Here is a 12,768-nt window from a genome sequence, read left to right as displayed (position 1 = left end):
CTGCTCTAATAATGATGATAATGACAATAGCACCCTAGCCTTCCACACTGTTTTGCATTCTCCCTAGGTCGTCTACAGCAGAGCATGTCTCATCATTGGTTCCTCTTGTCGGAACACCACTGAAAGCCTACAATCTCCCTAGATCCGAAATATGTATTTACTTATTTATTTTCATGACTTCGAAAAAGTCTAATGGCTGAAAGGAAAGTTCCTGAGCTCAGCATTCACAACCCACAGACGGGTCCGAAAATGTGTGCTTCTCTTGTTGGAGTGAAAACAGCACTAAGTTCTCTCTTTACAGCTGTGTTTTCTTATTCGCCTCAACTTTAAACACCATTTGCATCCTTTCAAACTCTTCCTCCTCTGTTTGATTCACTGGATAACCCCACAATGCCGACACCCTGTTGGGCAGAAAGAAGGTTTGCAACACAAGTTTTCTGAGATGAACTAGCATTCAGTTTCTACATGTTGCAGGCCTTGTAGAAAGCTCAACTACATCTGTCCATGGCCAATCTCGGTAGTTTGGATACTTATAGTGGTTTGAAAAGGAATGACCCCTATAGGCTCATATACGTGAATGCTTGCTTATCACATAATAGTGCTATTTGAAAAGATTAAAAGAAGAAGGAAGTGAGGCCTTATTGGGGGAAGTATGTTACTCTAGGTTGGCTCTGAGGTTTCAATAGCCCATTCCAAGCCCAGAGTCTTTCCCTACCTACAGACCAGTGTGGCTCTCAGGTACTGTTCCCATGACTGCCTCCACACTTCCATGCATTCCATCACAATGACAATGGACTAAACCTCTAAAGCTATAAGCAAGACCCCAATGGAATGCTTCCTTTCATAAGAGTTGCTTTGGTCATGGTGTCTCTTCACAACTAATAGAACAGCGACTAAAATGATGGAACCAATCTTTTGGCTTGTGTGGCCTTATTCATTGTTGTGTGGTCATGAGTGGTAAAAAGACCTAAAAGTAAGTTTAACATTATTCTGAGAATCCATCTTCGGTGTCAACACTTGGTAAATGTCATCACAGCGTCACATATGGATAGCACAAATCTGGTTGCAAGGACAGAACCAATTTGTAATACAACCATTGGACCAAAGAGACAGCTCTCTCAATCTCTGAGAGGATTCCTCCCATTTGGACCCTCTTTTCTGGTTTTCCAGGATTGGTGAATAGAGGAGACATTCATATTTACTGTCCCTCTCCAATTGAGATTTCCACAGCCATGTTGGAAAGATCTTTGATAGCTACAAGGTGCTTAACCTTCCCATTGATAAGACAGGCAGATAGGCCTGGAGGGCCGATGCTATTGCAGAAACACTTGAAAATTATTAGTTAAGCAAACAAACTATGATATTTGCTAAACTTCTACATTGTCAGATGTATTTCCCTAAAACAAGCTTGGATAATCTGTGATTGACTGAGAAATGTTCCTCATAAGGTTGGGTGTGTGCACATGTGGCCACCCCCTGGTGGCGCTGTTGGGGAAGGTTTTTTTTCATCTTTGGGAGGTGGAGCACTGCTAGAAGTAAGGAAGTATGCTGTTGGGGGCGGGCGAGCTTTGAGCGTTTATAGTCTTGTCTCGCTCTCTCCATGTTCACTTTCTCTGCTTCTTGCTTGTGTTTGGAAATGTGAGCTCTCGGCTTCCTGCTCAGGCCTGTGGCTTGCCACTACTCCTCTTAACATGATGGGCTCTTAACCTTCAGGAACTGCAGCCCAAATAAACTTTTTCTAAAGTCTCTTTGGTCATTTTATTACAGCAACAGAATAGTAACTAAGAAATTAGTATTGTTTTAATAGCATCTATGTTTTAAACTGAAAATATAATATTAAAATATTTAAGAGGTTCAATTTTGAAAATTGAATAAATTTAAATTTTGAAATTGTATACCTCTTATAGTACATTTGTATAAAAGTTAAATTTTTGTGATTCCAGAAATTAATGATCAGATTTTGATTATCAAACTAAATAATAAAATGTTGATTATCTATCTCTCTATGTACACATATACATAGATGCATATATAGCATATATGTATATACATCTACACACACACATATATATGTATATATATATATATATATATATATATACATAGAGAGAGAGAGAGAGAGAGAGAGAGAGAGAGAGAGAAAGAGAGAGAGAGAACAAATTCTTTGGTTATTAACTTGGGATCATGATTTAGAAAATGCAAACAAATGTTCACTTATCTCTGCTGTGAAACACATTTCACTGTGAAAGAATCTACTGAGCTTACATTATCTCAGAGGATTTTACAGTTTAGTTAATGTATCCTTCATCTTTCCTAAATATTTGTATCCTTCAATTCCTCCTTGCATGTCTCAATAGCCCCACCTCCAAACAGAAAACCATTAGGTTATCCAAATGAGTCAAGTGAAAAACTCAGCCAAGCCTAAGTTCCAAAGGCTAAACATAGGCTTAAGGCATTTATTCGAAATATTAAAACTTCAGAGTCAGGATCTACAAATGAAATGGTTGTTTCTCTGGTCTGAAGGTAATACTGCTTAGGGATGTACATAGTAAATCAGACAGGACAAGAGTGAAGGTTGATGGCAATGATTAACTATGCTCTCAGGTGAGACCTCCCAACATTAGCAGAGCCGCATACTATCCCCACAGTGGGCAGTAGGCAGTAGTTTCAGGAGAACCCCTCTCCTAATTCACTCAGTTCAGATTCCTAATAAAAACAGCCATCAGCTCCTCATCTCTGAGGAATCTTTGAAGATACTGGAACTGAAGTTGTTTCATGTATGAATAAGAATATACCTGAAGGTGACCAAAGCCTGTTACTAACATCCATGTCATGATATGTTTTGGTTTTACTTGTACAGTGGCAAAGCTTCTTTATTTATACTCTTGCTTTGATGACTGACAAATACCATGAAATATTTTTTTCTAAAATCCCTAGTCAATTGTCAACTGGTTTTTCTTCAATAGCTAAACTATGCTATAGAGTTTGAAACAAAACTTCAAATTACTTTCAAAATATTTCTTCTGAATTTTTTGACCTATACTTGTAAAAATCCATAAAGATAGCATTTTAAAAGAATGGGTTAATGTTTTCCATATTCATATCTAACCCAAACCATTAATAAGTGTATACATTTGAAACCAAATAGGCATGAGCTCAGATCTCATTGCTATCATCACAGCTATGAGATTTGAAAAATAGTGTATAAAATTGTGTGTGTGGTGTGTGGTGTGTGTGTGTGTGTGTGTGTGTGTGTGTGTGTGTGCGTGCGTGTAGTACAGAGGTTGTGGGAGTAATTTGATTTGACTTAAGGCCCACTCTACAAGATCAAACCCGTACCCAACACTGACCGGATAGCCAAGAACCAGAAACTATCCAGGAAGCATAGGATAAAATCAAATGCTACTGGTCTTTAAAAAGTAGTGATAAAGTGACTCCTTAATAATATTCTGGTATTCTCATAGATCAGTGACTTATTCAGTCATCATTAGAGAGGCTTCCTCCTGTGGCAGATAGGAACAAATACAGAGACGCACAGGCAGAGATTATTCAGAGAGTGAGAGATCTTGGAAAACCAATTCTAAATGAGAAGTCTCCAATACCTCCCCCTTGGAGCTCAGGAAACTCTAGAAGAGATGGCAGAAGAAAGGGAGAGCCAGAGGAGATAGAGAACAGGACAACAAGTCCCTAATCAACTTAATAAAGCCAAATGAATTCAGAGACTGAATCAGCAACGTCAGAGCACTCCTGGGCTTGCACCAGGTTTTCTTCATATATGCAAGCTTTCAGTTTAGCGTTTTTCTGGGACTTCTGAGTGTGAACAAATATGTCTCTCATTCTTGTGCCTTCTCTTGGGCTTTATTTTTCTTTCTGTTGGTTTGCCTTGTCCACTTCAATGTGCCAGTTTTTGTTTTATCTTATTTTATTTTGATATATTTTGTTACTATTATCTCTTAGAAGCCCATTCTTCTCTAATGAGAGACAAAAACGGAGTGTATCCACGTGGGAGGGGAGGTGGAAAGGAACTGGAGGAGTAGAAGGAAAAGAAACTGTATTATTATTGTATGAGGAAACAATTGATTTTCAATAAAGGGGGAGGGGTTGCCTTGGTCGTGATTATAGTCATGGTCACAACCATAGAAACACTAAGACAAGGAATCTGTAGAGAAGTAGAAGGGTGTTTGAGTCAAGAGATGTTGAAGACTAACAAGACCCAGTTTTTATGTTGGAAACTAGATCAATAGGTTAAATCTTCAATAGCTCTAACCGATCTCATAGAAAATTTAAATTGCCTGAGATATACCACTTTTGATGGGTTTCCTTTAAAAAAGAATGATTTAAAGACCCTCAGCACAATCATGTTAATTAGCGCATTGTGCTTTGTTTAAAATGTCCCACAACTGGGGACAAAAGGAAAATAATAGAACTGTTATTTTTTGACCTAAGGCTTGTGATTTCTAGCTCTTGCTCTCCCTATAATTTCTGTGACAGGTTGCCCTTTTCAACGGAAACATCCTGGGATTATTCTAAAAATTGCTTTTCATTAATAACAAAACCCTGCTCCATCCTAGAAGCTGAAAACAGGACACACAACTTCTCTACAGGAACTACTACCTTCAAGTCCTGTAGAGTGGTAAACAAACCATCCAAAGTATCTGATTGAAACAAGTGAGATCAATGTGACAAAGCTCAAGCACCAGATAGAAACAGAAAGGTCCAAAACCAAGGGAGGCAGGAGTGGACCTTGACAAGGCCGATATCCTCTGCTCCTGACGTCTCCAGTGGCTGATGGAGAGAGGACTCAGCACTTCTGAGTGCTAACTGATTACAGAGGCTCTGGATTGGGATTCTATCAGCAACATCAGATGGTTCACAAGCTCCTATAACTGTATCTCCAGGGATTCCAGCCTTCTTCTCTCCTCCAAGGGCAACTGCATACATGAGGTTCACATAAACCCAACACAAGCACTCCATATATATTCTTTTTTAAAGGAAAAATAGACACCTCAAATGTCTGCCACAGATGAGAGGGAACAAGAATCTTGCTGTGTTCTGGGAAAACTGCCCAACTGCAATGTTACTTCCAACATGGTTCCTCTAAAGCAAGGTGGGGGTGAAACCAAGGGCCAGTGGCTGGGTCCGAGGAAATGAATCCTTGAGGTATGGAGACAGGCTGCTAATGGCACAGAAACTGCATTCATCCAGGAAGGAGTTACTTGTATGATTTAACACCACTGGCCCCTCTTAAAAATGGACTCCTCTAGCCCATCATTTACACACAGGAAAGAATCTCATTTACCCTTGCTAGTCTCCTCTCGATGTCTTCTTCCAGGTCTTGACACATGATTAGGTCTCTATGATGGGAAGTCAAGAATAGCTCTTTGGTAGATTTTTTTTTTTTTATGAATGGAAACTATTTATTTTCATGCACTCACCATTCCATGGTTTAGCCACCCTGGGATAAAGTTGTCAAGCAATCTTGGGTATATCATCTCTCTGTCATAGGCATAGATGGTCCAGAACACCGCGACAACAAACTGGAAGAGAGAGGAAATCGTTTGTTTCAAGTTTATCTTTTACAAAGCATAGCTGATTTGTTATTTGTTTTAAAAGACTCAAGAGCGCTTGGAATTCATGCCAAGACAGCAGTAGTGCAATGAACGACTAGAAAAATGGTTTGCCTTTGCTCTGTAGTAGCAACCGAGGCAGGGTCAAAGCCCTCTTTGGTTTCTGTGTCTTTAGGCAGAGGAGGCTGCCTGAAAAGGAGAGAGAAGACCTGTTGTCTGGAAGAACACCATCTCAGGGATTACTGTGCCAGTCTGGTCCCTCTCAAGAGGGTTTAAAGGGTCACTTATGGATATTTGCAGGGAGACTCCATTCCTTAGTAGCAAGAGCATCCATTCGAAACACTGCAAACTACATTCGTCCATCTTCCTTGATCCTGCCCTATGGTTTAAATGCTGGTCAAATGCATATTTGCCTCTTACTGATATCAGCACTAAACCCCACTAATAATTGCATAGCCCACGTCACCTTTCCAGGAAATGTATCAATTTATATAGCCTCTTCCAAGACATAACTACACTGAGAAGCAGAGGGTGGGAAGGGGAAAAAGAAGACTGCTAATTCTCTTGGAGTAACTTTGAAGTTCATCTGAGTTCTAGAAGTTTCTTTAGGCCCAATAGCAAGCAATACAGTAATCCAGAGAGAGTAATAGCAGTATTTGATCGACTATTTCACCACACTTCAAACTAACAGTGAGAAATAAAGTTCAGGTTAAAATGAAGAAATGAATGAACCACATCTTAGCCATTGGCACAGTCGCAGAGTATGTAAACTTTTATTACACTACAGATAACTTTTTGTGAATCACAAACACTCACACACACACACACACACACACACACACATGCTCTGTAGAATGATTTTTAAATTTCTACAGAATTAAAAAAATGTATCATGAGTATAAACAGTTTTTTTTCAGTTTTTATAATTTTATAATTATAGGATAGTCATGCTCCTGTATTATCTTAATGCAGATAACAAGTATTTTAATGTGACTTTTGATCAGATATTAGACTATAGTTAGTAGTATTCAAGAGGGTTCCAGAACTCTTTCCCAACTATATCTGCTTTGAAATCTGGATAGAATTCGCCCTTAAAATCTGAGGTGTTGCAAATATTCACTATTTTATAAAATGTAAAAATTAATCATTACAGCAGATGACTGTAAGACTCTGTATGTTGTTTTAGTGCCAAGTTGGACCCACTAGCTATTTACACTGCTTTTGGATGAACAATTTTTCAACATCCTCTTACAAATGTACAAGAGTAAAACAAAAGAAAAAAACAATTATTAGCTCAAGGTTAACTATGTTAACTTTTCAAGTACATGAATAATTTTTAAGTTATCCACGATTTCGAATTATTCATCACCTTAAACATCAAATGGACTGGATATCCATAACAACCACATTCACAAAGTAGATAGCTGGTAGCTATTTTAAAATTTTATTAAACTACCTCTCAGCATCATCTCCTTAAAGTAGGAGGGGTGTAGCCTGTTTCTTTTTTCCATGCCACAATTGGAAAAACCAAGATTTTCATTTTTGTTTAATAGCATTTGTTTGTATGTAAGATTTCACATATGAATGGAATCTCACAATATCCCGTAATTTTGATCTCAATACTTTAGCTAATAAGATAAGAGAAGCCTCAAAGCAATTAATTCATCTCTTTATTATGAATAAAGAATACTAAGGAAAATTGAAAACTACTATGCTTTTATGAATACATATGAATTTATGTGCATGCATATATAGTTCTGTAACAACAGTAAAAAGTACATCAATTTTCCCCTGAATGATCTTCAAATCAGCTGTTCAGATAGTTTGGTAAGATGTGGTCCAAATGTCAAGAACAAGATGATGCTGGGAGCAGGAAAGGATGCTGGGAAAGGAATCTTATCAAAGCAGTGGGTGTGAGGGAAGCAAAACGACAAAGAACTCGTTTGTAATTGGGGTGGGGATCTGGGGCGGCTATTGGATGGCAGGAAGTCAGAATACACGGAGAGAGGAAGACAGAATGAATGCAAACCAAAGTCCAGAAGACCACAATAAGGATGAAGAGTACAGGTGAAGACTTTCTTCTTGACCATGAGAGAGAAGGACTCTTGATGGCAACTCCAAAGTGGGCTGAGCCCAGAGTGACAATAATCAGGGGCACTCGTAGTGGAAAATGTGTGGGAAGTCATTGAGAACGTATAAAAGGAAGACCGATGGTGGCGATGGCTCCCTTGGGCCGTCATGACATGCTTTTTGTTTTTGTAGTATAATTAATCAGGCTATTTCCCGGGGCTATTGTGAGGCCTGTGATAAAGAATTTAGAAAGAGAATGTTGGGAGGTTCATGCTGCTGTGGGTTATTCAGCTGAGACCTGAGATGAGGATGCTATGAGAACAAGAGCATCCTCTCCTCACAAGATGGATGAAGCAGCCTCTCTAAACTGCTACTTGGGAAGGGACACTTCCCAATCAATTACATGAGCCACCTCACATACAACCAGTCATAACCAGACTCTCAGTGAAAGATAGAATATCCTAATTTCACTTTGTTCTTTCTGTATATGTTTGACAACTGAGTGAGGTAAAATCTAAACATGGCTGATTTGATGGCTCATGCACTGTCAGGTCTGCAGCCACACCACTGCTAAACACAGGTGCATGCTTTACAGCCTGGATACTCAGTGTGGTCCATAAATCAACAGCATCCACTCTTCAAACCCTACAGATATGATGAGCTCTGGAAAGCACCCTAGAGCAAACCTCGTCTTACATTTTAGTAAGAATTTAAGGATGTTCCTACTTTGAGGCCTTTCCTACTACCCTGTGCCTCCTGCCTTTCCATGGAGTGATGATATCTCAGGTCCAATGGCTTCTCATTCAGAACCTGAGCCCTTCCCCTTAGAGACTACACCCAAGGAACTTTGATCTGGGAATCCCCTGCCCAGATATACATATATGCCTTAAAGCTTCTTCCTCTGGTCTGATTCAAGGTAATTTATAATAAATAATTTGACTTAAATAGTGGTTTCCTAGTTACTTGTCGCTCTGATAAAATATCTCAACAAAAGCAACTTCAGAAAGGGTTTGCCCACAGTGGGAGGTTACAGTCCATCACAGTGGTCATAGTGGTAAAGTCACAGTAGCATCAGACATTTGAGGCAGCTACTCACGTTCCCTCCACAGTCAAGAACTCCTCCACCACAAGGGTCAGGGAAGATCTCGGAAGTCTGGGCAGAAAGTATGTAAGAAGACAGGAAGAATGATGTCCTCTGGACATGACAAGGCTAAACACACCCTCCAACAACAGCTGTGGTCACCTACACAAGACTTGTACAATATCAAGCGAGTTAAAATTCAACATGGGTCAGGGGAAGGGCGGCAGAGGCCCCACCTCTGCCTGAGTAGCCATTGGTAATTGTTGTCTCCTTTGGTAGAGACAACAATTTTTCCTCAGGAGATATGGCAGTTGGTAGAAAGCCCATGATCAGTGGTTGGCCACACCCATGCAAATGCCAGTCACAGCACTAACTAGACTGAGGAGAAGGGGGTAAAATTGGGAAACGTGTCACATGGTCCTAAGAAAAGTTAGAGGGGAATAGGGGTGGGAGTGGTGATGATCAAGACACACTGAACCCGTGTATTAAACATTCAAGTAATTTAAGAACCAAAACAAAGACCAAGAAAGCTTCTGCTCAGCTTATTTTCTCCTCTTTATACAGTCTAGGACCCAAACCTAAGGAATGGTTCCACCCACAATGGATGGGCCCTCTCATTACAATTACCTAATCAGGATAACACCCCACAAGCAGACCGAGAGACCCATCCCCCAGGTGGTCTTAGGTTCCATCAAGGTGACATGGAGATTACCTCTCACAAGTGGTGAAGTCATGCATGTCTATCTCTATAGGGTAAGGGTTTGGTGTCAGTGTAAAGGCGCAGGCAAGGAGCCACTTCAGACCCATGTGGACTCATTGGTGGAAGCCCCTTGCTGAACATCACCAATCTAATCATAAGAATGAAATGCCTTCACGTTATAGACCTTTTTCCAACTCAAGGGGGAAAATTACCTAGATCAAACTAAGGACCATATTAAAATTCTTCTTAGCCTTTTTTTTTTTTTTTTTAGTTTTCACATTTATTGTTAACTTTTGTCATGTGACAATAAAATAAACATTTTGCTAAGGTGAAATTTCTGCTATGAAAAAATATGCCTTCCCCCCATATATTCTTTATTTACATTTCAAGTGATTTTTCCCTTTCCTAGATCCCCCTCCCCGAAAGTCCCATAAACCCCCTTCCCTCCGCCTGTTCCCCAATCTACCCCTTCCCACTTCCCTGTCCTGCTATTCCCCTAGACTGCTGCACTGAGCCTTTCCAGGACCAGGGGCCTCTCCGTCCTTCTTCTTCATTTGATATGTGAATTGTGTCTTGGGTATTCCAAGCTTCTAGGCTAATATCCGCTTATCAGTGAGCGCATACCATGATTGATCTTTTATGATTGGGTTACCTCACTTAGGATGATGTTCTCCAGCTCCATCCATTTGTCTAAGAATTTCATGAATTCATTGTTTCTAATGGTTGAATAGTACTCCATTGTGTATATAAACCACATTTTCTGTGTCCATTCCTCTGTTGAGGGACATCTGGGTTCTTTCCAGCTTCTGGCTATTATAAATAGGGCTCCTATGAACATAGTGGAACATGTATCATTATTACATGCTGGGGAATGCTCTGGGTATATGCCCAGGAATCTTACCCACATTCTTACAATGTCCTTTCTTTCAGAATAGTTTTGAAGTCCTTCAGCCCTTTGTATTTCCATTTAAATATCAGAATCTCAGGTTGCTAAATTTCTACACATATCTAGCCAGAATTCTCAGTGTTCCTGTTTGAGAACTGGCCTCCTGGCTACACTGAGGCTTCCTGCTGGCAGTATGTTATACAACCATGTGCTCAGGTTGTCTTTAGGTTCTCCCAGAACTGTTTGTAGTTAACAACGTACAGATAGTCACAATATTTGCTGACTCTATATGTAGGGACTTCATGGTTTGGGGAGCTATTGTACACTATTATATTTTTATGACTTCTTTGTTGCTACTTTGTGAAAATAATGTTTTAAATATAATGGCATTGTTCCCCATGCCTTTACTAAATTTGATTAGTAGTTTTAAGTGGCTATTTTAAAAATTAGTGCATGCGTGTGTGTGTGTGTGTGTGTGTGTGTGTGTGTCTCAAATAATAAAGCTCTTTTATAAACTGCGTACAATTTGCTCTTTTTTCTTTTTGCATTTTCCAGTTACTTAGGGTCTTAGCACAAAATCAAGTAGACGTGATTTGCAGGGAAAATCTTTATCATCTTCTCTGCTGCAGAGAAAATGTTTAGTATCTCAAAAGTGAAAGTTTGACATTAGTTGCAGTTTTTCATTGATGACTTTGTACCAGTTGAGGAAGAACTCATAAATTTACTTGGGAGACACAAACACATAATGACTGTAAGTGATAATATTTTTCAGATGACTATGTTGCATCAGACGGTTTTGTTGCATCTCTTGAGACAACTATCTTATTCTGTAAGTTCAATAGCATATCAATTGATTTTGAATGTCAGAGAAATGGTCCATGGCTGTTTATCAACATATGCTGCTGAAGTCCCTTTACTGATATTCTGTTCAAAATTTGGGCTTATTTTATGTCAGTTCATGAAGTCTACTGATCTATAATGTTATATTCTCAATATGTTGTCATCTGATTTTTGGTGGGAGGAAATGAATGAATTCAAAATAATCAGTTGGAATTATTTCTTCCTGTGCTTTCTAAAGGACTTTGTGCAACAATGGTGATGTTTATTCTTTATCCAAGCAATAAACATCTCTAGTAAAGCCGTCCAGAATGGCAATTGTGAATTCATTTGTCTTATACAAACACAATTATTCTGTTTTTGCTTTTTTCCCCCTTGTACTGATTTTAATCATGCTTGCCCTTATAAAGGTCTTTATATGTTTTACTATAAATATTGGTAAATGATACAGATGAACTATTTCCCTTTGGGGAGTCAATTGTCAAACATTTAGTAACACAGCACCACTGGGGTCTACACTCTGTTTGTATGACGTGAGCATTCAAGGTGCCACTGCATGGTTCTTCTTCATACTGAGTGTTGTTATCCCTGTCCTACGCTGAAGGAATTTATGCAGACTCTGCACAGTGACTTTCAAGAAAGTGTGAGCTGCCTTTCTAGATGAAACACTAGAAGGCCAGGAGGCACAGATACCTGAGCAATCAGTCTTCCAGATAATTCTGTAGATACAAACCCAGCACAGATGGCACAAACTTGGCATCCTGCACTGATAGTCTGTTGGTGGTATGCTCATCAAAACCCAAAATAACTTTGAACTCTACTACCAGGGCATGGGTATGAAATGAATAGTTTCCCATGACTAGCTAAGTGATACAGGGACATTCTGCTCCTGCTACCAAGCACCTTCTCTGGCCAGGACCACAGCCAGCTACCCCGCCTTGTACACATGCTGCTTCCCAGCTGCCAGGACCAGAAAGAGAAAAGGGCACAGCCACTCTAGAGTTCTTCAGGCTTCCAAACCAAGCACTTGAGTGGCAGCTAGCATTCACGCCTCACTTGAAGTTATTAGAAATTAAAACAGAGAATCAGAGAGGATGCCTGGTCTACATCTCTTTGAAAGAAGTTTCTCACACAGAGTCGGACAGGGAGCAAAACTTCAGGTTTAGCCCACTTTAGTCCACTTCTACAGTTTAAACCATAAATTTATTTTTCACACAGTTTCGTACAAAACTCTCACCAATAAGCAGGTCATCTGGAAAAAAATAAAACAAAGAAATGCTACAGATAACTGACATTATAAGCCAGATTCACCTCACAGATATTACAGAACATTTCACCCAAACACAAAAGAAAGTACCTTCTGCTCAACACCTCAGAGAACTTTCTCCAAAATTGACAACATACTCAGTCACAAAGCAAGTCTCAAAACATAAAAGAGAGTTGAAATAACACTTTGCATCCTACATGACCACCACAGATTAAAGCTGAATATCATCAGCAATAATATAAAAAAAAAGCTTACAAACTCATGGAAACTGAATAACTCACAATGGGTCATTAAATGGGTCATTATGACGCTCTAGTAATAAGTTAAATGAATACACAACATACCCAAACTTAAAGAAAA

At 39.4% G+C, this 12,768-nt stretch overlaps 1 protein-coding gene across 4 annotated transcripts in view; it reads right to left on the bottom strand.

The window, feature by feature from the left end:
- Aig1 (androgen induced 1) overlaps positions 1–12,768 on the bottom strand; it is a 226,934-nt gene that overhangs the window by 148,439 nt on the left and 65,727 nt on the right. For all 4 annotated transcript variants that reach the window (XR_007975221.1, XM_052169390.1, XM_052169387.1 and 1 more), the window contains exon 3: positions 5,436–5,537. Coding sequence is in view for 3 of the 4 variants with exons in the window: in XM_052169390.1 (XP_052025350.1) it covers positions 5,436–5,537 (102 nt within the window). In the remaining variant the exon portion in view is untranslated. The remainder of the gene's footprint in view (positions 1–5,435; positions 5,538–12,768) is intronic.

Source organism: Apodemus sylvaticus, chromosome 23, assembly GCF_947179515.1.
Source record: "Apodemus sylvaticus chromosome 23, mApoSyl1.1, whole genome shotgun sequence".
Lineage (NCBI taxonomy): Eukaryota > Metazoa > Chordata > Mammalia > Rodentia > Muridae > Apodemus > Apodemus sylvaticus.
This window is presented reverse-complemented; position numbering and strand designations above follow the sequence as displayed.